This window comes from Pseudopodoces humilis, chromosome 7, assembly GCF_049639895.1.
Source record: "Pseudopodoces humilis isolate 2021_Gansu_Grassland_sample_001 chromosome 7, ASM4963989v1, whole genome shotgun sequence".
Classification (NCBI taxonomy): domain Eukaryota; kingdom Metazoa; phylum Chordata; class Aves; order Passeriformes; family Paridae; genus Pseudopodoces; species Pseudopodoces humilis.
Window position 1 is genome coordinate 16,362,267 of NC_142206.1, and position 24,255 is coordinate 16,386,521.

Genomic DNA, 24,255 nt, shown 5'->3' on the forward strand with positions numbered 1-24,255 from the left:
CTGCAGCCCATGATGGCAGTCAAAACATGTTTAAGCAGGCTGCTGGCCAGCTGTGCCTCCAAACCAGCCCCAGGCAGCTGGCATGAATGGACTGGGGATTGCCACCGCCCATGATGCCAAGCCCATCTTCCCCAGTGCCCACAGCACTGGGACACAATGGCCAGGGCCTGCATGAGTCACTTTGTTGAGCTTAGCGCAACCCCTCCTCTGCTTCTAGGTTTCCCACCACGCAGAGCTGCTACTAAACCACCTTTTAGTCTTGCTTTTGTGGGTGTTACCCTGAAAAAGGGTGTAGTTTGGGATGTGCCAGTGCCACTGCAAAACGCACCCTCACCTTGTGAATTGTACATCAGTTTAGGAAATGGTGTAGGGAGTGGGCGAAGTCCTGGCATCGTGCTGGGAAAATGTTACCACTGCTTTACTCGGGATCTCAGGGATGGTGAATCAGGCTCCACTAATGAGCTGCATCCAGTACCTTCACACCAGCACCAGCACCAGCAGAGGCAGGGTGTTTGAAACCAGACTTGCCCAGGCTTGTGCACCCGTAGGTTCTGCTCACCTCAGATGGAAGAATAGTTTTCTCTTTTAGGAATGAGCTTCAAAATCAGAAATGCATTTTCTTGAATTTGAAGATGCCCCCTAAAAATCCCACCCAAAGTTGAGCAAAAAAATAACCTGCATCTCTGAGCTGAAGCTTTCCTTGCCCTGTAGGTCAATGCAGTTCATGACATTGGTACCACTGTGATAAATAAATTCAGGAAAAAACACTGAGGAAAGGGTGAAGGCAAACACAAAGCCATGTGTAAGGACAAGGAAGCCACTGTAGCAACCCTGGCAGAGGTCTGCCAAACTGCAAATGGGAGACCTGTTAGATCCCCCAAAAATAAGGCATTTGAAGCTTAACTTTGAGGCCCTGGTAGCCAAGGAAACCAGTGGCATCCTGGCCTGTATCAAAAATAGTGAGGCCAGCAGGGCTAGAGTCCTGTGTCCAGTTCTGGGCCCCTCACTACAAGAAAGTCATTGAGGTGCTGGAGCATGTCTAGAGAAGGGCAACAGAGCTGGTGAAGGATCTGGAGCACAAGTCCTATGAGGAGAGGCTGAGGGAGCTGGGGATGTTTAGCCTGGAGAAAAGGAGGCTCAGGAGAGACCTAATCACTCCCTACAACTGCCTGAAAGGGGACTACAGTGAGCTGGGGGCTTGTTTTCCCAGGTAACAGGTGACAGGATGAGAGAAAATAGCCTCAAGTTGTGCCAGGGGAGCTTCAGACTGGATATTGGAAAAATTTATTCCCTGAAAAGGTGATCAGGCATTGGAACAGACTGGCCAGGAGCATGGTGAAATCACCATTGCCGAAGGCATTTTTTAAAAGCCATGCAAATGTGGCACTTAGGGACATGGTTTAGTGGTGGACTTGGCAGTGCTGGGTCAATGGTTGGACTTGATCTTGCAGATCTTTTCCAACCTAAAGGATTCTATGTTTATAAACTAAGCTGCATCAGGTCCCTGCCTGTGTGGCAAAGGGCAGATGGGACAGCCAGGTGTCACTTGCAGAGGAGACCCCAATCTCCCAGAGCTGGGGTGCTCTTCCCAACTGGAGCTATTGGAGCTGAGTCATTTGACCCCACCTTGGGAATCCTCTCAAGCAGGCACTGAAGTTGTGAAAGCATGGCTGGGCCCCAGAGGTGTGTCACCCCACACCCACAGCTGTGGCTGCAGGGGACAATGTGCTGGTTCACCCCTTGGAGCCACAGGGGATGCAGGGGGCTAGGGAGACAGAGCAGCAAAGAAAGGGGGTCATCCACTGTGACAAAAATAGGAGTGAAGAGGAATAAATGACTCCATTGTGTCTCACACTTTCTCTAGATGCCTCAGCCACGGCACTCCCTGTTTGCTCCACAAACAAGGAAAATGTGTAAAAAACCAAAGCCCAGGCTCGTGCCACTCTATCTTTTTAAGATAATATGGTGCAACTCTCACGGTCCCTGCCTATAAATACCAAGACGTACTCCCAGCTCCTGGTTAAACATACCCACTGTACCTCTCAAGGTTTTAACATCAGGGCAAACATTCCACAGAGGTGCTAAGGGAGCCTGAATGCAGAAATCCTGCCTCCTTGCTGAAGCCACTGGCCCCTCAGCGTGCAGGCACTGCAGTGTCAGCTCCAAAACTACCGGTGCAGAGACAGATTAAAAACTCAGGGGATAAGACCCCCAGTCCCCCATCCTGCTAGCACCCAGGAAAGGATCACTATTGTAACATTCCCTGACACAGCCCATTCTCCTTTTTTCCTAATAAACCATTGGAAACATGGGACATATAAGTCACTTAGAACCGCTCTAAAAGCAGCAACTCTCTTGCACTGGTACGAGAGCAGCCCTAGGTGAGGACACAAGCCTTGCTACCATGAAGCTCAAGCAAAGGCTCATTCATAACAGCAAAGCTTGTCATTAATCTCTTAGAATCAAAAACACCCAGACACAGCCTGGGTCCAGAGTTCTTACTCTGCTGAAGCACTTTGCTGTGCACTGTGTGATAGTACGTGACTAGTATGGCATGCTGTACTCAGGAGCCCAGCCCTGCACACTGGAGCCCACTCCATAGCCACGGGATTCTAGCAGAAACTGGCCAGACTGGAAACGCTCGAGGAGGAGCTACCATAGGAGCCTCAGCCTTGGGCCGAAGTGCAGGTTACCTGGCCAGCTACAGTTTCCCAGCCACTTCAAAGAGAAAGGTGGAGAGCTGGTACTTGCTCTGCCACAGGCTCTAGGAAAGCCTATAAAGGACATAGGGGACACGTGGGCCTGGTGTCAGGACCAATCTTTTTGTCTGCAAAGCACATTTGTAAAGAGGTTTAGAGCCCTTTGGGAGGCTGGGTTTGCTTGGATGGGGCCACGGTTGCGCTGGTTTATGTCTGACCCACTCCTGCCCGCGAAGATCCAGGGGGATGAGATGAGGAGACCCGTGAGCTGGAGCCCACAGCAGCAGCAGCAGCAGCAGCAGCAGCAGCGATGCCTCTGGGGTCAGGCTACCGGTGCTGCGGACCCGCTATGCCTGGCCCCTTGCCCGAATGAGCCACACCGGATTTTGCTGAGTCACACAATGCCTCGAGGCTGGGAGAGCAACGGGTTTTGCTGACTCATGGTCAGTGGCACTCAGCTTGACCACACACCCGCAGGGGCAGGAGGGAAGCAGGTGCTAGCCGAAATAACGGGACCCACCACATTCAACCAACGCCTCCAGCAATCACTCCAGAAAACCTCATCCCAATGGCAGCTGTGTCCCACAGGGAGGCAGCAGGTTTCCTGAAGCCCATCAGCTCAACCAAGATGTGGCGATTTGGAGAACTCGTGGGACAAGATACAGCCCAAGGCAGAAATGCCCTCTGCTCAGGATGGATCACAGTTGGGAGGGTGGCATCCACGGACCCAGGGCAACAGGATCCTGTGTGAGGCCATGGGAGGATGGAAGAGGCTTAGGGACAGAGTGTGGGAAGGAGATGGTGCAAGTGAGGTGCCAGTGGCATGACCCAGCAATTTTACAGAAGTTGCATGGACACAAAAGCGACGGGAGAGGGACAGGAACCACATCACAAAGCTAGGGTTCCCCCACTCCAGCAGTGTCCAGCTCGTCCCCCAGGCTGCTGCTTTCCCATCCCCACGACTGGGCATAAGCAGGAGCAGAAAACAAGCATCCCCCCAGCCCTCAAATCTTGGAAGGGAAAATGTCTGTAAATCTGTTTTTTTATTGTTTTTCCAGCAGGTCTCGTGGTTCTGCAGGAGCTCTGTTGGGGCAAACTGGGCAGAGATTAGCTGTGGCCTCTGGAGTTGGTGGGGTGACACTTCTGAACCCTATTATTACACTTTGGTGGTGGTGAAGAGCCCATCTCGGTACTCTTGGATGCTCCGTCTGCATCTTGAGGAAGGGGCAGACCTCAGGGAGTGATGGTGGCCGGTGGCCCCTGGGCTCTGCCCTGCACCAGCATCGTTCTCAATGGCTGCAGGTAGCCCAGGTACCACCACAGTGCATTTTGAGGGGTGGCAGATATGGCTTGGCATCCCCCCCAGCCCCTCACCACACCTCCCAAAAAAACTGCGGCCTAGGATATGCCCATCTTCCCCAGGAACGCCCAGCCTGGAGGGATTGGAGGGATGAGTGCCACAAACTGGAGGTGTCCTGGGGCCAGGGACAAACACGGGGCTGGGGGGCTGCCACGGCCCCCCTGGGCGAGGGTGCACAACGAAACCCCTGTGGTGACAGTGGGTGGGTGGCCGAGGTCCGTGAGCAGCCGAGTCCTGCGAGGGACTCGGGGTCTGCTGCCTGGGGCTGTGCGTGTGTCCTGTGTCCCCCCCACTCCCCGCTCCACTGCCCCGGGAGGAAAAAGCGCCAGATAACCTGGAAAGAACAACAAAAAAGAAACCAGCCCAGCAGAAGGAAGTTAAGGGCAATGCAGAAGGAGCACGCGCGGCCGGGCAGGCATCTCGTGACTGATTTCACGGTGTTTATTCCCCTTTCCCGGGGGTTGAGTCACGGCCCAAGTCGCCGGGGGTCAGCCCGGGGGGGCCGTGAGGCGGCGCCCCCGGCCCCACTCCCCGCTCCCCGCCCCGGCCCGCCTCACGTGACGCTGGTTGCAATTTTAGACCGTCAGCTGACTCCAGAAATCCGTGGAGAGGGCCCGCTGTGCCTACAAAAACAGGGACGGAAAGCAGGAGCGGCGTCGCGGCCTCGCAGCGTCGGGACCTCCAGCCTCTGACCCCTCGCCGCCAGCAGCGCCATCGCCGCCATGGGGCCCCGCGGCCTCCTCCTGCTGCTCGCCCTGGCCGGGTCCTGCGCCGCCCTCATCAGGTGAGAGGAGGGGGTTCCTCAGGGGCTGCTGAGCCCCCGGCCTGGGGGGGACATGGGAAAAGCACCCCCGGTGCTGCTGCAGCGGTGGCCTCCGAGCTTCTCTCACAGCCCTCCGTAGCGGGTGGCTCCCCCTCCATCAAACAAGGAGGGGAAGGTTCGGAACATCCCCCGCATCCTGCGCATGGAGGGGCCTCGTCTCAGCTTCCCCTACACCTGGTGACCTCTGGCAGCCCCCCGGCCTTTCCCCCTGTCCTCCAGCTTTGGGAAAATCACTGAACGCAGCACGGCGGGGGGGATCTAGCGGAGGGTGCTGGCAGGAGCCCAGGTCTCACCCGCCTTGTACTGGCGCTTCCCCTGTTTTGAGTGGATCCCTGCTGCCCCCCCTTCCCTAGGTATCCCTCCCCTACACGCCCCCTTTAACAGGTGTGTGTTTGCTGTCCCTACATAGGATCCCCCTGACCAAGTTCCCTTCCATGCGGCGGATCCTGAGAGAGGCGGGCAGTGAGATCCCAGACATGAATGCCATCACCCAGGCCATCAAGTACAAGCTGGGCTTTGGCGAGGACCGTAAGCCCACTCCAGAGATTTTGAAGAACTACATGGATGTGAGTAACAACCCCCTGGAAACTATCCCCTGTGCTGCAGCAGACCCCAGCACAAAGTTGGACAAGTGGCTGTCACTTGTAGGGGTACCTGTCCCAGGGGGTGGTGAGACATGCCAGCCTCCCACAGCCAGGAAGGCAAAGGAGGAAGAGATGTTGATCCTGTAGGACAGATTCATGCACCCCCATGGCTTAGTGAGTGGGTGCCAAAAGGTGTTTCCTATCATTACTAAACTAAAAATACTAATACTGGTAATTATAACAACAAACAACCTACTGCCACCCAAGTCGGAGCTTTTCAGTTTGTGACCTATTTCCTTTCCTCTTTGTCACTAATTAACAATCTTAAATAGGGGCTTGCTCACTTAGAATCCTTCTTAGCACCTTCTGGCCATTTGGACTCTACTTCTGGCAAGACAGGGGCATAAAAATCATGCTCCGCTCCTTGAGGTGTTGGGGCATAAACGAGTGAGCACAGGATATTGGAAGAAGACTCAGGTTGGGTACTAGCTTTCTATGGGACTGGGGATGCAGGACCCTTCCTCTCACTATCCTTCATCTTCTGCACTGCCTTGGGAAAAGCCACCCTGTACCTCCACTTCCTTCTCAGCAACTTAGGGAGCAAAGGCACCTGTGTGGTTGCAGAAAGAGAAGCCAGATAAAGGACGTGAAGTTTGCCCTTGCCCTGCTGCCAGGCACGTGTGGGGTTTACTATTTCACGGTTCCTTACTGGGCAGTGTAGGATATGAGCATTAGCTGGCAGAATAAAGCTAGGCCCAGATATATAGGTATTAATTCAGGATATATTCCCCCTGCTGCCCTTCCCCAGGGGCTTTGTCACCCAACCAGCGCCGTCCTGTCCTGGGAAGAACCACCGGTGTTTCAGTTGGCAGTGTTGAAAGCCAGGGCAAGCAGTTGTGTCACAGTGTTGTCTCTTGCAACCACCGCTGCTCAGGGCAGTGCTGTTTTCCCTTGTCATAGGGACACCAACCCAACCTGTGGTGGCAGATAAGGGACCACTGGGTCCCTCCCAGCCTGGGTCAAAATACTTTTGCTGCCAAAGGAATTCTTGGGACAACCCCCACTAGCCAGCCCCTGGGACCCTTCATGGGTCTATGTATGTGACAAACAGAGCCCCTGTACCGGGGGTTAATTTTCAAGCAGTTACAGAACCACTGGAAGCAAGTGCTGCCTCCCCATTATGGCTAATTGCAATGTTGCAATGGATTGTTAATTACTTAGTGAGCAAGCCTTGCAAACTAAGCGCAGGGGAGGTGAACAGCTTTGATAATCCTGTTTTCTTTCCTCCCCCTGCCCCCCACCCTTAATTAAGTACACAGGGGATTTTGGAAAGGCTACTGACTTCCCATGCTAGCAGCCTTCTTTTCAGAACCAGCTGCTCCCTGCCTGTTTGGGAGGACTGGGGGGAAATGAGTCCATGTAGCACCTGCCTAGCATTCTCCATTCATCTTCTCCTCTGTGGAGAGAGGGATACCTTGCCAACAACTCAGCCATTCAGGTTTCTTCCGGTACAGCAGAAATGTAGTCTCAGAGCAAAGGAGTATCCATCAGATACCTGTGCTGTAGGGACTTCTCCCAGTCTTTGACCCTGGAGGCCTAAATCCATCTCTGGTGGTGCTACTCATGCTCTTTGCTCCCACCACTCCTCCAGTCTTCCAGCTCTTGAGACTGAGCATTTGTTTATTCCCATCCCATTCCTGGAGCTCACCATCAAACACCAAAACTCCCAGAAGCTGTACCTCCACCTGCAGTGGGCAGTGCTGCTGCTCGCTGCAGCCCACGGTTTCTCTGTGAACCCACGAGCAAAGCAGCTTCCCAGCCAGTTTCAGCTTTTCAATAACGCAGGTGTTTTGCTTGGCTTCCTTCCATGGTTTTTTCTCATCCTTGTAGTGAACTGCATGCTAGCCTGCAGACCATCCCCCTTTTCTTCCCTGTCTTCCTGCCCCATATTTCCACCCCCTCACACACCCATCTCACTTGTCCTCAATTTATCCTTTTCACACTCTCTGTAATGAGTTGTGAACACTGAAGGGGAACCTCCCTTCCAGAGGACAGAGGCTGGGAACCCGTCAGTGCCAAAAGCAAGAGGAGGGCAATGTCTAGATAAGAAGCTGATCCTCTATTCAACCCTAAGAGATTTTTTGGGTTTTAATCACAGCTTTTAGCCAGCTGCCTCTGCTCATGGCTCCCTTCTTCTGCTTTGCAGGCCCAATATTTCGGTGTGATCGGTATCGGAACACCTCCCCAGAATTTCACCGTGATCTTTGACACTGGCTCCTCCAACCTCTGGGTGCCATCCGTGCACTGCTCCATGTTGGACATTGCCTGCAGTAAGTGTCACGGGTGCCAGAAACTGCTAAGCGTCTTCTCCTTCCCTGCAGAATGCAGAGCCTTGCACTGAGAGAGGAGAAACTGAGGCAGCAGCGTGAAAAGACTTGCCAGAGGTTGATGGGCTTTTTAGGGTCAGAGCTGGAAATACAATCCCAGCTTCCTGCATCCATCCTTCATTAGTCCTTTCCTGGGTTTTTTCTTTTCCAAGTAACCATACAGGGCCATACAGGCCAAATCTCCAACAGCTTCAGCCCTACAACAGGGGAGCAGCATCATCAGTTGTGATGTTTCTCCCCAAATTATAGACCAATGCTGCTGCTCTCCCATTGCGCAAGGCTGACTTTTTTAAAATCAGTCTCTTGCCAGATCTGATATAAACTGTCCTAGTTTCTGGTTTATTGCTGCACAGAGCATGTGTGTGCATGTTTATGGTGTTATAATTAACGAGAGACAGGTAGGCACAATGAAATGAGTATGTCTTAGGGACTACGAGTGTTTTTTTTAATTCTGTGACGTTCCTATGCAGTAAACTTCCACATCTGAGGATGTCAAACCTGGCCATGGCAAAATGCTATTTAAAAGTCACTGGTTGTGCTACTTAAGCAAAGTGGAGAAACCTGTGGAGTCCACAAATGCAACCATGAAAGGCATTCCACAGTGCTCACTGGGAGTAGAGTGGAAATTTGGACGTCTTGTAGACTGATCTTCTTTTTGCATATGTGAAACAAGCTTTAGGACACTGACAGGGTGGTGAGGTCCAGACCTGGTATACTTAGGGGTTCCTGATTTGTAGCAGGGAGATGGTTTCTCAAGGCAGGGCCTTGGGAGATGCTGGGACCAAAGGGCTCGTTTTATGAATATACAAGGAGCTTAAGCTCCTGCCAGACTGGAATCCAAACTGGGACCCAGACAGCCTAGCTGGAAACCTGCTTGTGTAGCACTGTCACTTTGTGTAGGGCTTGGCTGGTTCATCCTCAGCTGCTGTCTGCACCACTCAGCAAGCAGCCATGGGACTGTGCTGGCCAGCTCGTGACTCGGGAGGAGTCTGGGGAGGAGGAATCTGCCTGCTCATAAAACCAGGGATATCCTACTCCTCCCAACCCAGCCAAGGGGAAAAGCAGCTTAGACTAGGGGAAAGCCCTTCTTCTCAGCAAATAAAGGAATATTTTGAATTCTTTAAAATTCTAAAAACACTAAAACTAAAATTACTAAAAACAATGTATGAAAAATTTCCAGCTACTCCTAGTAAAAGAAACAGGTAAGTCCATGAGGTGAAAATGTTCATGCTCAGAGCAGGTTATATTTAAAGCCACCCTGGTTCTCCGTAGCGTGTGGAGGGATACATTTTGCTCTGCTGACTAACACACCACACCAGTCACATAACCTCTAGGCTTTTAATACCCAGTGTCCAAATCGGATTTAGCAGCCTGAATTGGATCTGCCCACCTAATTCCCCAGGCACTGGAAATGCTTTGTTAAGCAGACTGAGCTTGGCAAACTCTGGGTTCAGGCCTACCTTCACATCATTGGGTGTCCAGTTGTCCAGATAAGCTGGATGGTGTGGGGTGAGGTATTAGGGAACCGTAGGTATGAAGGAGCACTAATGCTGTGTGTCCCCTTGTGTCCCCTTTCCCAACTGCAGTGGTGCACCACAAGTACGACTCCGGTAAATCCAGCACCTATGTGAAGAATGGCACCAAGTTTGCCATCCACTACGGGACAGGGAGCCTTTCTGGGTTCCTCAGCCAAGACGTGGTCACGGTGAGTTATGACTGCCCCTGCCCTGTGCTGCCCCAGATTGCTTTCAGTAGAGTGCTCAGAGCTGCTAGATTTCAATGGGTCTCTTTCCTGAGGGTCCTACTCCTATAGAACATTCTTCAGAGCTGTTTCCGAGTCCTTTGAAATGACATGGTAACGATGACTGTTAAGGTAGCAATAACCATGGCAGGCTGAGAAGGGAGAGGGTATTAGTCTGCAGGTCAGCAGTCTGGGAGTGGAGACTGCTCACATGGTACACCACTGCACAGACTGCTGGTGGTGCCCAGCTTGTTCTTGGCCAATATCCACACATTAGTGGATGCATACATGGGCAGCTGCCCAAACACAGACCAGAAAAGGTCTCTTTACTGCCCCATCCTGGTCTCACATCAAGAACTGGTGCTTATGCTTGTAAAGGCTGGATAACAACCTGAGGGGGGGTTCCCCAGCAGTATTCAGGGTGCACCTGAAGTTAGCTGGGTAGTGGTTGCTTCACAGTTTGCTTTTCAGCAAGCAAAAGCAGAGCTTTCTGTCCTGTGAAGGACAAGTGCCTTTCATGACTTCCTTCCAGGTACAGATGCTTGGGAGAGTTTGCCAGCTGCCAAACGTCAGGGGTGCATGTGCTGTCAGCTTACTTGCTCTCCTGGCAGGGATAAGAGCATATGTTTGCTTTGCAGGGGAGGAGAAACAAAGCAAAAGTTTTGAATAAGCAGATGAATCTGGGGATTTGGAGGTTTCTGTTTAGGTTCAGCTGAAAAGTATTGGCTTACCAATTTTATCAGAATCAAAAGGAAAGTATCCAGGAGATTTAAGTGTGTCACTCTTGCAAGATGTACTCTTTAGCCCGTCCTTACAGCATGAAGATTTCAGGCTATCCTGGAAGCATCAGCTGTTGCCTCTATGCTGCTCCAAAGATGCAGCAAGGCAAACAGCAAACTTCATTGTCATTAGAAAGTATGGGCTTAATGCAAGGGCTGGAATGAGTCAGAAAGAAAATCACCATTTTTTCTCTTTTTTTTGTTTGTAATTGTCACTCTAGTGCCTGTTTGCTAATTAGCTCTCCACTTCCCGGCAGCTCAGAGGAAGGATTTTGTGCCTCAGTTTGTTCAGGAAGTGGGGATGGCTCTTGTCAGACACAGCTTGTGGCATTTGGTTTCTGTCTGCAAAGAAGCAAAAGAAACCTCTTGCGTGGAGCTGAGCAGTGTCCCACTTGTAGTAGGCAGGAGCAGGGCTGACTCTGAGGGTCAGGGACCTTCATCTTGGACACCAGGATGCCTCCTCTGATACACAACATGTTGTAGGCAAGCTCCCAGTCAGGTATAGTCATGAAAGAAAGACATTGAAATAACCTTCAGTGTGACCCTCTTGGCTCTAGTCATTCTGGTGGGTGGAAGCAGCCACAGCAATCTCTAGTAGCGCTGATATCTGACCAGAAGATGCTTGTTGGCAGGTAGTCCAGAGTCCCTCAGCCCTAATATTTTTTTTGAGAGGGTGATGAGCTCATGTCGAACATCCTCTCTCGTTCTGTGGAGGAGCGATGCCCTGTAGTGCCTGCAATGCTGCTTGCTCTCCAAAGAGCAGCGGGTTCAGCCAGCCCTCTGCTGCTCAGGCATCTCATCTCTTTATCACAGCGCAACCTTGGGATGTCCTTCAAAGACAGCAGAGGAAACTTAGCTGGCCACAGGGCACAAAGTCTCTCCCATGACTGCAGTGCAGATACACTGCACAGGAGAGTACTATCCTTGCCTCTCCCTTGTGCCTCTGCAGCCCAAGCACTGGTGCAAGATGTGCCAGAGGCCCTCACCTCTTGGTCTGCCTTTGCCACCAGTGCTTAACTGCTGGCTGAGGCCACTAACAAGGAGGCCAGGCGAGCTGTGGAGTGCTGACACCCATCTGCAAAGTGCTGGAGAGTGGCCACCGCACGGCCATCCACTAGTCATGATTTTTGGTTGCTCTGTATTGGGGTGAGAGCCAGCCAGGAGACAAAGGATCTGTCACCTGGCAGGAGCACTCTGCTAAAGATGGTCTTGGGTTTCAGCCCTGCTGAGGACCAAGCGCAGGCAGAGTCTGTTGAGAATCCATGACTGGGCAGAAATCTGCCTTCCCCTTGGGATGTGCAAGCAGAGCAATATTCAAACAAACCTGACACTCAGTGTTATCAGTCCATTGCATTTTACTTTTTTTTAAGTAGAAGCTTCATTGAATTTTCTGAGCTGCTGAGGACCAGCAGTGCTGAGGGGTGGCTTTTGTAAACCTGGAGCGTACAACTGGGGCAGTCGCTGGCGAGCAGATGCACTGCCACGCGCTCTTTCCCCCCGCATCCTGCCCTGTGGCTTTTAGCTTTCGCAAGGCTCGATCGCCCTTTCCTAGTGCAATCCTCCAATACCATTAAAGGCAGCACTGCTGTCCCAGCCTTGCACTGTCTAACCCTGGGGGGATATTAGTAATTTGCAGGGATCGTTATCTGCCATCAGGTAGGAGAGGCCAGCTTGTCAGTCCAGCCTGGCTCACTACAGGGCTGCTAGCTGCAGGCTGAGAGGCTGAAATTGTCCTAGCAAGGATGCTAAAATTGCCCGTGGTCATCCAGAAGCTTACAAGCCTCCTGAACTTCTAGACCCAGAAGACAGCAGATGCATCCTGCTCCCCATCAGCAGAGCTGTCTTCCTTTCTCTGATCATCTTCTTCGTGGGGATCTGCCCTTGGAATGCGTTTCAGCTTTCCAGTGGGGAGTGCCAGTCCTTCTCATGGCTGGCAAGGGAGGTGACCTTTGAATTCTCAGTACTCTGCTTGCTATTTTTGTGCTTCAGGCTCAACCTCACTTTCTTGGCTGGGTCTTCTCCCCTGTCATGGGAGGTCTGTGGAGGCTGGTGGCTCTTCCAAGAGATTCAGCAATATCCTGGGGATGTTTCCTATGTAGGGGAGGTCACAGGGGTGGTGGGCAGAGGTGAGAGGGATTTGTGCCTCCAACCGAGGATGGGTGCAGCACCCAAGGAGGCAGGATACACAGATGACTTAGAAGATGTCCAGAGTGGGGAGGAGGATTAAAGGCACAGCACAAGAGCTTTTCAGACTGGGAGGAAAAAATGAAGTAGGTGATAGGGGGGAAGATGTAGGAGGGGAAAATGGATATGGGTCCTCTGTGCAAAGAGGAGGGGTTGCAGAACAGCAAGGCCAGTGCTGGGACATTGCAAAAGGCTAAAGGGATTCTCCTGCCCTTAGAAGGACTGGGCTTTGCAGGGACTCGGGAAGTTCCACTGAGCCAGAGCTGCCAGTCTCTTCCCCTGACAAGAGTGGCACTAGGGTACCTGGTTTCTGCAGCTGCCTAGAAATGCAATGGTGAAAGCAGGCAGGAGCGTGGCAGCACATTGAGGGATGGGCTGCAGCTGCAGCCTGTGTTCAGTGAGGTTCTGTTACCACCCAGGTCCCCTGAGTCAGTGTTCTTTACAATCTGCTTTTCCTTTTCCTCCCCATCTCCCCACAGCTTGGTGACTTGAAAATCCTGGATCAGATCTTTGGGGAGGCCACAAAGCAGCCAGGCATGACATTCATCGCTGCCAAGTTTGATGGCATCCTGGGCCTGGCATTCCCAAGGATCTCTGTGGAGGGCGTCGAGCCTTTCTTCGATAACATCATGAAACAGAAGCTGGTCGAAAAAAATATATTCTCTTTCTACCTAAACAGGTAGTGTTGTGTTTGGTGGCACACCTCTGGTTGTGAGGGCAAGCCCAGTGGGCTTCTCTCTGGTTCCCAGTAGCACCTCTTGTCATCTGCTATTTTACACTCTAGACAGCACTTCCCAGTTGAGGAAGGCACAGGAAGTTTTGCTTGCAGGAGCAGTCAGTCCAAAATCTCTTATGTTTGCTGCTCTGAAGTAAGAAGGAGGGAAGTAGAAATGCAGTTCTTTTACTGATAAAAAGCTGGGTAGATCTGTGACCAGATTTCTTAACTGATGAATAGACAGATGAAAGAAAAATAAAAATAAACAGGGCTGTGATCATGAGATTGCTGCTAGTGCAGTCCCCTTTAGAGAGGTAAACAGCCCCAGTCTGCTGCCAAAATCTGTAAGCCATGTGGTCACCACCATGTTGCCTTGCCGGCAAGGGTGCCTCCCCATCAGTCATCACTAATGAGGGGGCTAATGCTCTTTCACCACCCTGGGAAATCTGCCTCTGCAGCTGCCAGCACCTTCCCACCCACTGCTGCTCCCCGCTGGACACCCCATCACTTTCCTGGCACCACAGCAGCGACTCTGAACTACTTCAGCCCAAAAAGTAGCATGGCAAGAGCAGGGAGGGCAGAGAGGGCTGCTGCTGGCCATTCAAGCACCAGCCCTCCCCCATCACCATATTTCTTCCCATCTGCTCAGCAGTGAGCTCTTAACTGATGGTAACCTTGAGGATTCACTCCAAGGCTGCTGATTGGCAGAGTTGAGTGCAGATAACCTAACCCTGCATCAGCTGTGTCCAGCCCTTCACGGGCACTTTTTACAAGCTGATTTAGGAAGTCCCTGTATCAGTGCTCAGTTCCCCTTTTCCATCCCCTTTCCCTGCCACGAGTTTCTTCGGGTTTCTGTGAGAAGGTACCAGGTGGAAAGCTGCAAGATGGTTTGGTTGGGCCAAAATATTCCTATTTCCCTATCCCAGCCTATCTCACATTATCTGTCCTTATATTGACATGACATAGCATGACATAAGTTATCTGTCTCCAGTACTGTTCTTCACCTCCAAGCCCCCCAGCAGGTATTTTGGGGGGCACTTGAAGCAGGTTGTTCTCGCCCTACCTTTGATGTTCACAGGTTTGGGTATTGTTTTTCAGAGATCCCTCTGGTGAGCCTGGTGGTGAGATGGTCCTGGGAGGCACCGACCCCAAGTATTACAAGGGCGAGTTCAGCTGGTTTAATGTCACACGCAAGGCCTACTGGCAGATACACATGGATTCGTAAGTTCCCCATCCACCTGACTACATGTGTGGGGTCACATGTGCAGACAACACACGCCTGAGGCTTGGATGAGATCCTCCTCAAAAAGGAATCATCCTTGCAACACATCCACACCAAAAAAAGCAGATTAAATCACACCCTAGGGCTGGGTTGTTTGTCGCTGGAAGGAGACGAAAGGCAGAAGCTGTATGAAGATGTTTTGCAAAATACTTTCCTTTTCTTTATGACCTTTGACCCTTGAAAGGAGGCCTGCTGCATCCTTGCAAAGTGGAGAAAAATGTCAGCGTGTTCCCCTTGCAGGCAGAGCGAGCTCCATGGATCAAACCCCAGTTTTGCTCAGCTCTCATCAAGGCCTGAGCTGCATAGCTGTCCTGCACACAGCTCCGGAGGGGCAGGATGAGGCCTCAGGAAGCCAGCCCTTGACTGAAGGGCACAGCGCAGCAATCAGCGCGCATTGTTGGAGGCAGAGGGGAGGAGAGCAGGCTGAGCTGACGGCCGCCAGCCCCACAGTCTATTCTGAGCTCTCCCACGTGATGGGAACTTAAAAGTGGCCTGTGATCAGAGTGTGTCCTTTTCCTGGGAATTGCATCCCTCCGCAGCACGGTGTTTTAGTTCTCATTTTCCCCCAGAGCTGCAGCGTTGGCAAAGCATGGCAGACCCTTGGCTAGAAGGCTTTGTCTTTCTGCACTGCTGTGAAATGTGATTTTGGTGAGGAAGCCAAGCAGCTCCTGGCTTGCCTTTTCTTTGCACAGGAACCCTTCCTTTGCTCATGGCTGTCACACCACCCCTTTAACCCTTTGTTTTCCTGCAGTAGCACAGGCCATAAAAGTCCATGATTCATTGTCCTTAGCTCTCTCCCATGTCCATTAGCTGCAGCACTAGCTCTGGAGTGCAGGTAGCAGGCAGGGTACACAGGCAGCATCCAGGCTCTCTGCAGAAATGCAGTTACACTTCAAGGCACCTACTCAGCCACGAGCAGACAACAGGGATCCAGGGGGTCTGCGCATTGAGTTGGTGCTGCATCAGTGTTTCTGAGCATCTGTCCTTCCTGTCTGTCACAGCCCTCCCTTGCTTGCCTGCGTACTGCTTCCTGCAGCCTTCACTGGGAGGCCTTGAAGGGTTGTCTAACGTCTGGGTATCTCTCCCCAGGGTGGATGTTGCCAACGGGCTGACCGTGTGTGAGGGGGGCTGTGAGGCCATTGTGGACACGGGAACCTCACTCATCACTGGCCCCACCAAAGAAGTGAAGAAGATACAGCAGGCCATTGGTGCAAAACCACTCATAAAAGGCGAGGTGAGGCCAGGCTGGAAATGTGGGGTCTCCAGCCATCACATCTATGCTTACACCCTACTTTGTACCGAGATGCTTGTTGAGACCCTAGTCTTCTGCTCCCTCTGATCTTTGTTCCCAGCCGGTGCTCCTGGAAAAGCCACTGGCACAGCAGGGACCCCTTCATCTTTTGACCCTGGGTAGCATTCACTACCCTACTTGTGCTCACGGTAGAAAGCCCAGGTCCTATGAACTTTGGGAAGCTTTGAGTCGCCTCTGCCACCCATGTCTGGGAGGTAGAAGAGAAGGGATCTGAGTTGCAGCTGAGACAAAGGATTCATATTAATGTGAGTCCAGAGACACTTTAGTAAAAGTATATTTCATGCAAATGGCAACCCTTTTCCTACCATCAAAGCTAATCTCACAAGACTCTCTCCCCTCCCTAAAATTGTAGAAGAATATAGATTATAAAGACCTTGTAGAAAACAATGGCCTGCTCTGAAAGCCCTTCCAGATCAGATCCATGAGCATTTGTCTGGAATTTCTGCAGTGTCAGAGACTCCAAGCTGCAGCAACAGTTGGCTTACACCTGCCATCATCCCCAAGACTTGCCATTGTTAATTAAACAGGCTTTGTCTGTGTACCAAGCCACAGCTGCCACTCCTCTGGTAAAAACCCCCAACCATGCCACATCAGCTGTGGCACCCTGGGAATCAGCAGAGCAAAAAGCTGAATCCAACATCCTTTGGCTCCATGTCTATCCATAAAGCCCTCTTGCCCCTCATCTTGGAGCCCTAGGCAGGGAACAGCCTACTTACCCCAGCTCGAGCTTCTGCACCCTGAGATGAGCTGGTTTTAGGGAAAACAACAGCAAAGATGTGACTGTGCTCAAGGAAGACTGGGAGTGGAGGAAGTCCAAACTAAAGCTTTTACTGTTGCAATTTCAGTACATGGTCCCCTGTGAAAAAGTGCCAACATTGCCTAACATCACAATGACACTAGGAGGGAAACCCTTCGTCCTCACAGGAAATGAGTATATCCTCAAGGTATGTTCAGGCAGATTTTTCCTGCCTTATGCTTCTTCCCCAGGGCCTGGCTTTTGCTTCCACTGCACCAAAACACAAGATCAGCCAAAGCAGTGCTGGAGCTGGTGCTCAGGAAGAAGTCTGAAAGGTTGGGGTGTCAGGGTGGTGGCAGTGCAGATGGATCCAAGTAACCTCATCAAAGTCTCACAGGAATAAGACCCCCTGCATAATGCTCGTAGGGGATAGCAGGATGGTTAAGGAAGGGGAAGCAAACTTGCATCACTTTCTTCAAACATTTAGCTCTTTTCTGCTGCAGTCTGGTGCCATGAGGCCAGCCTTATTATAGCAGAGGCCACCAGCCACTTAAGCCATCAGAATCAACTCGTAAGGACCACCTTGTGCAATGGCTCTAATTCAGAGCTGTGTGAGCTGGGAGGTTTACGGTCATGTGCAGCTTTGCTTGATGCTTTAGTGCTTAAGAGGGAGGGGGAGCTGGGTCTGGAGTTGTAGAAGGGGTGGGTTGGGTGTCACTTTTGCAATCTGTGGATCTCAGTCTGGGAGAAGCCGAAGCAAAGGCAGCCTTGCAGGTGCTCTTGCCAAGCCTGCAAGGTTGAGGGAAAGGAATGACCTGCTTAAATTGAAGCTCTCACTCTTCTTTCTAGATTGGTGCACAAGGAGAGACTTTATGCATGAGTGGCTTTTCAGGCCTGGATATCCCACCCCCTGGGGGCCCACTCTGGATCCTGGGAGATGTCTTTATTGGACCCTACTACTCCGCCTTTGACCGTGATAACAACCGCGTTGGCTTTGCCCCAAGTGCCTAAACATCTGACGCCCACTGCCTCTGCCACACACACACTTAAACATACACACACACACACATGGGAGCTGTAGAGAAAGGTTACCAGTATTAGAAACCCAGTGAGTGGAAAGGAGGAAAAAAAAAAAAAAAAGAAAAAGAAATGAAACTAGATTTAAAATTACATGGAAAATAGTCATTAGTGCCCTGCTAGCTACTTTTTCCACTCTGTTGAGTAAGCGGTGCTGGGAGGTCTCTAGCTGACAGCTCCAGCTGGAGTAGTCCCTTGCTTTACTGCTATGTCTTCCAGTAGTTCTTTTTGAGAATGATTCTCAGAGCTGAACAAGGCCCTCTCACATCTCCCAGCGGTGGTGTCCTTCCTGGGACAAGGTGGGCAGCTGGCAGAAGCCAGCCCCTGGCACGTCTGTTCATGCAGAGAGGCTGTGCTACTGCTCTTGGGTTCATCTTTTGTGCTGGGGGAAAGGGACTAGGGAAGGCTGTCTTGCACATTAGTTCTTACTGCTTTTTCACTCATTAAGTGGGGAGTGGACATCCCGGGAGAATCTATCTTTATGACCCCCTCCTTGATAGGTGGAGGCAGTGACCAGTAGGTTATTTCTCAAGGAGTTTGTGGTGGCTTGGTCATAGGAGAGCGTGTCCTGGGCTGCAGTGATAGGGAAGCGCAGTATTGTGCCCAGGGGATGAGTTTCAGAGCCTGAGGGCTGTGGTTCTGTTTAGTGATGGCACTAGTGAGAGAGCTGGGAGGTAGTGTCCACATGCCTGACATAATGGGACAAGAGTTTGTAGGGGGGCTCTAGCCATGGAACTTTTCAATCAGAATGAATGTTAAGGGGGTCAAGATAGGTTATAATAGAGGTTACTTGAAATCAGGGCCATGAAGGTACAGCCTTCTGCTGAGCAAAGTCATGTGGCACAAGTTCTCTTGAGTTCAGTGACCTTCTTCCAGGTTCTCCAAACAGCAAATCTTCCCAGCTTCGACCACAGCCAGTGAGAATAATGTTTCCTGAAGCAGCTAAGTAATCTACAAGCTGACTGTTTGTCCGCCACATAGGAGCTTTTGGAAACATGGTTAAAATCATTTTGAACTGACCAAAACTCAAGAGACAGTTGGCAGAGTCAGAAAACCTCCTGGGCAGGAGGATGCCATGGCAGCTGCTAGACTTGCATTCACTTTCCCTGCTGCCCTGTCCCAAAATCCAGCTGCCTTTAGCACCCTCTGTACCTGCTTTCTACTTTACTAACACTGCTGAGCTCTGTTCATGTCCAGCTGTGTTGCAGAGAGAGTGAGGCACAATCCTGCTTTGGATTTAGCTGATTTAGCTGTGCACACAGATCCTCCCAGAGAGCCAGGATCTGTGCGTGTGGAGCCACTTGCTGGGCTGTCACTGGTAGGCAAACACTGGTGGAGCTGGGAGGATGATAAAATGAGTTTTAAGCAGTACTGGAAAGCAGAAGAGAGCCTGCCAAGAATCCCAGCCCCTGTACTGGCAGTAAAAGACTTCATTTTCCCAGTGTGCTGGATCAGGTCCTGAGGTTAAGGGTGTGGCAACAGATAAGGAGCAAAGCTTTGAGTGACAAAAGGATAAGATCAGCAGCGGCCATGACCCCAGACTAGGCTAAACAGATGGCAAAATCCTGGCTACCGAAAATTCACTGATAATGCTGCCAGCAGTAGCAGTGGGGCCAAGAAATTTTTTGAGAAAGGTCTTTGGGCAGTGAGTGAATAGATGGTTTTGCCCAGTGAAGTAAGTTTGACATTAAAACCATGCTTCCTCTTAGAGGGGTCTGGCATGGACAGTGGGGACAGGCATAGGCACACGTGGCACACATGCACTGTCCCCTACAACCCCAGATGTGACAAATGCTGCTCCCCAAAGGTTCTGCCGCCTCATAATCTTCACCTGGAGCTCCACATCTGGACACTAAAGGACATCTGTTTTAGACTGGCCAGAGAACAATAGTATGTTACCAAAAAAAAAAAAATATCTTCAGTAGCTGCTCCAAAATTAGCAAATACTCAGCACCTCTACAGAAATCTTCAGTTTCACACCAGTTAAGTGCCCAGAGCTCCTCCAAGTTCTGCTACACTGTTTCCCAACCGCAGGATTCCTTCAGCATGGGGAGGCAGAGTTCACCTCTTGAGTACCTGTTGAATAGACCTGATGTGAGGGGGAAGCTTGACATGGACCTGGCAGTGGCTTTTGAACATCTTCAGCATCAGATTTAAGTGGGATGTGCAGCACAGCCCCAGACAGAGCCCTTGGGCCATGGCTGTGCTGGGTGTGCACTGCCTCCCGCTGCCTGTGTGGTCCCGGTGCAGTAACTCCAGGTGGGCTGGTGTCTGTGACAGGCAGGAGGCAGCTGCCTGGGGATAGCATGGCTCAGAGTGATGCCCTGAGTGACACACTGTAGGATAGGCTGGAGGACCAGTTCACTGCAGTCTTCCCTGAATGGGTCTCCTCCCCTTGTTCTTTTATTTGCATTTTTAAACCCATCTCTAATCGTGTGATTGGTTTTTTAAAATTATTTTGCTGTCAGAATTAATCGTCTCTTCATAGAAAATTGAAAAGAAAATACAGTATTTTCCCCTTTAACTCTGAGAGTGGTCTTTCCTTTTGCAGTTTGAGATGCCAAACTCTTTGTGCGTGTGCAGAGACTGTGTCTCCCCAACCTATTGTCCCTGGACATCTGGTTGCTCTCTTGAGTGGACTCCTGTGTGTTTCAGAAGGGCTCCTCCCCTTCTCTCTGATAAGGAAACATGATAGGACCCTGTTGGATTTGTCTTTTTCAATCGATTAAAACATAACTCAGCCTCTGCAAGGTGAGAGGACCGTACTGCCTGGCTGAGCCAGCACCACTGGGGCAGCAGGCACTCCCAGCATCCCTGCTAGTCCACAGCCTTCTCCCTGGGGCCATACCTCCCCCTCTGAGTATTGCAATGGGTAGTCCATTAACAGGGAACTCGGGCTGTTCCCATCTGACTGGTCCCCCTGTCTGGACCAGCTAGAACAAGCTCCTGCTTAGGATTAGAATAAGTTCCTGTTTAGGACTGGGAATGGTCCTGTAGTAGCCAAAGTGGAACTTCAGATTCTAAGTTTGACCTAAAATCAACTAAGGTGTGAAGTCTGGGGAAGTTCCAGAGCCCAGTGATGAACATGGTGTAGGAAAAATCCATCCCTCTTGCCTAGCTGTGTAATTTTTAGTCCTAGCACTTCTGTATGGGAGCTGGGGACTCTGAAGCGGAATGAAGGCCCCATGTGCCAGGTGGAAGATAAGAGCTAATCCCTACTTTGAAAAAAGCATCATCTCCATAAGCAAGATGGATGCAGCCAAGTCCCATCCCATCTTCTGAGTGCAGATCTAAGCATACAGCTTAGCTGATTTCCCTACTGGAATGTCCTGAGCCTCTGTTCCCCCAGGATGCTTAAATTCCCCAATCAACTGTTCTCCTATGTTAAAGAGATGGATTTAACCCAAAAGGGCTGGCTGGATCCTGAAAACCAATCATGCAGCCCACTGTTCCTCAATAGCCTAAGGGGAGAACAAGTCATCTGCTGCCAAATATTTATTGACAGGAATATGAGGGCCCTGTTTCTGCTGGGGGGATTCTGCCTAAGTCTTCAATCATGCCTTGTGTGCTGAATGTTACATCCCAGCGGGAACAATCACAGCCTTGATCTTGGCCAAGAGCAAGGAGAAGCCAAGAGCCAGAATTTCCCACCCATACTTTTCCAGCAGGGAGCAAAGCACACCCTGCCCCAGGAGCAGCCTGAATGCAGCCCCACACTATCTTGCCCAGAAAGTCCTCAGGTTTACTTCAGCCCCCTGTTTACCGCACCATCTCTGCAGAACTCCATGCATATGACAATTTCACTCTTCATTAAATGTCTCCATTGATACAAAGAATATCAAATTTTTCATTACATGTCCCCTTAAGTATTAGGGTGCTTAGCACTGACCCCTAGGGCTGTCTTCATGGACCTGATCCATCTTCCAAGTAATTCTGCTTAGGGCTTTACCAAAAGCCCATTAATACAAGGACCTGCCCAAGGAGAGGGAAGATGAGACCCCTCACTTACGGAGGTGACTTGCTCATCTGGTTGGCTCAGCAATTTGTTCATTTGGGAAACTATTTTTACTTACCATGAATGACTAAGCACATCGTTTTGGGGGCTGATGGCTTTTCCTTCTTCCGCTCTTTCTTGGATATATTTATTTTTAGGTTTCTTTGGGAGGGAAGAGAAGCGGAGTGCAGAATGAAAGCTCAGAGTACAGGAGACAGAGATCAAGGGAGAGTGGGAAGATTGGATTTACCCCTCCAAGTCTCACGCTGCCTTACTGCTTATGGAACTTAGCCACCCATTGAGGAATTTTATAGGGGAAATAGGAAAAGAGCATTCAGGAGGCTGTGGACTTTTTCCTTCAGAAATAAAAAAAAAGCAGGGTCAGGTTCTGCTAATGGTTTTCTGAAGAGCTTCAGTAGGATTTGAGATGGAAGATTTTCTCACAGCGCTTGATTATGCTACAGCCCACATGTTTCTAATGTGATTATGGGATAATTGCTTTGGGGCAGGAAGCATCCTTCTGTTCTGTTTGTCCCGTGCTTAGCACAAGGGGAAGCCAGCCTTGATGCCACAATAATGCAGGCAATTATTCATATTCACCCCACTTTTTATTTGAAAGGAAAGTAGTCCTAGACCATATGGTTGAGGGCGTGCATGCATGACCTTTGAAGATCCCCAGGAAACTGGAGGAGAGTTAAAATAATGCAGAATATTGAGGGGTTTTATTCCTTCCATTTTTTTATGTCAGTTCCCTGGGTCACATGAACGGTTTTTGAACCAGTGATGCTGCATATATGCCACTGTGGTCCACGTAATAAAACTCCCACCTCTCACACTTAACATGGAGGAAGAAGATGAATCACTCACCTAAAGACCAAAAAGTGTTCTGCAAACTGTAGGGGGATGACCTGGTACCTGGAGAAGAGGAAAAGCAGCCATTCAACCTCCCTGACCTTTCAGTCCTATTCATACAGGGAATATGACTGTCTCTGTTGATCTCACATTCCCCCACACCACCCTGCTACCTCCTCCTGCCTGCTCCAAACCCCCTCTGACCTTTTTCTCTGCTCACCCTCCATCCCTGCCTGACATTAAGAAGAGGAGCAGCTTTACCCATACAACTTTCCCCAGACAAATGAACAGCAGGCTCATCAGTAGCTCTAGTCTCTATCCATGGGGTTTCATTGCTTCTCCTGAGCCTACAGGGAGGATACTCTGCACAACTGAGTTTGTCCAAGCCCTCCAGAAAAGCTGAGGACAGCTGGCCATGGCTCTGCCTCACCTGCAAACCTCTTAATCCTACAGGAGCATCACTCTCACCCTACCACTGCCCCTGTTTCTTAGCAGCTTCTTGGAGAGAGATCTGGGTCTCATAACAGGCAGCTGTAGCACTAATAAAACTTACTTTGGCAGGACCCAATGCCACTCCAGCAGCAATAAATCCTGAACCAGAGGGCAATTTGTCCTTTTTTAACCAAAAAACTTCAGAAGGATTAAACTGGTCTCATGGAAGGTGGACCTCCTCCAGCCTCAGAGACCTGTGGATGTGCAAGAAGTTCCCCCACATCACACCAACCCACAGGGATGAACATAGGGTGGGTGCCCCTACACTGGAGCCAAACCTGCCTGTGAAGAGCTGAGTGAATTACCATCCTTATTTCTTAGCTCAGCACTTTGTGGGTAGGCTTAAGGCTTTTCCAGAGGATTTCCCTTCCCTTGCAGTTTCTGCTCACACAAACTTTTGTTCTACCCACCCTGTTTCCAGTACTCTGGGGATTTCTATGCTACCCTTCCCCAGTGTCACAGCTAAACTGCCTGCTGCAACAAGGCCACCTGCACCAGGCTATGTCACTGTGGGGTGACACGGTGTGTCCTTGTGTCCTCACTCTCCCTGTGCCACGGCTGCATCCTCCTGAATGACCTGCAAGCTGTCCCTGCACGGCTCCAGCTGCTCTCCATCATCATGTCCCTGGGGGGATGCTACCGCAGCACCCGAGAGCTGGGATTCCATGCAGCTTCCAGGCTGTTAGCAATGGGAGGTAGCAAGCACATCCCTGACCCTGTGCTAAGCATGGACACAGCCAAACCTCCTGGGCTTGACCAGCCTTCGTGACACCCCCACCCCCCTCCCCTAAAGCAGCCACATGCCATGCATCCTGCTGCCGGAGTGCTCCCACCCCTACCTGCACTGGGATTTGCTCCGTGCCAGCAGGATCTGTGACCTCACACACAGGATTTATCCCCTTTCCATTCATCCCCTCACGACCAGAGCCCGTTTTTCCCCACAACATTGCATCACCACCACCTCCCCTTGTTAATTCCGGTTGTCCCCACGCACTCCTGCCACACTTGTTTTAGTTTTTCACCCAGATCCATAGCGGTGAACCCGCAAACAAGGCTGCAGCGAGTCCCCGCTGCAAAGGTCTCTGTAGGTGACACTGGGGAGAGCAGGGCCGAGCATCCCCTCCTGATGCTCGGGGAAGCCGCTCGGCCGGGGCCCAGGAGATGCCCTTCTCCAGCGGGGCGCTACCAGGATGCTCCAAGCAGGAGGTGACGTCCCAGTGGGGGGGACACGAGGAGAA

General features: G+C 51.0%; 1 protein-coding gene across 1 annotated transcript; it reads left to right on the forward strand.

The window, feature by feature from the left end:
* Positions 1-4,625: 4,625 nt before the first annotated feature.
* On the forward strand, positions 4,626-20,203 carry CTSD (cathepsin D). The gene is made up of 9 exons (XM_005522351.3): positions 4,626-4,843; positions 5,292-5,448; positions 7,673-7,796; positions 9,440-9,558; positions 13,037-13,236; positions 14,371-14,493; positions 15,644-15,788; positions 16,712-16,810; positions 17,452-20,203. Exons 1-9 carry the CDS (start codon positions 4,782-4,784, stop codon positions 17,611-17,613), a joined length of 1,191 nt encoding a protein of 396 aa, XP_005522408.1. The 5' UTR covers positions 4,626-4,781; the 3' UTR covers positions 17,614-20,203.
* Positions 20,204-24,255: the final 4,052 nt, after the last annotated feature.

What these genes read in the sequence shown, in the direction of transcription:
- CTSD (XM_005522351.3), top strand. Translation starts at nt 4,782, where the DNA reads ATGGGGCCCCGCGGCCTCCTCCTGCTGCTCGCCCTGGCCGGGTCCTGC. An exon ending in TCCTGCGCCGCCCTCATCAG is followed by an intron (nt 4,844 to 5,291) that starts GTGAGAGGAGGG and finishes GTCCCTACATAG; the next exon opens with GATCCCCCTGACCAAGTTCC. An exon ending in TCAGCCAAGACGTGGTCACG is followed by an intron (nt 9,559 to 13,036) that starts GTGAGTTATGAC and finishes ATCTCCCCACAG; the next exon opens with CTTGGTGACTTGAAAATCCT.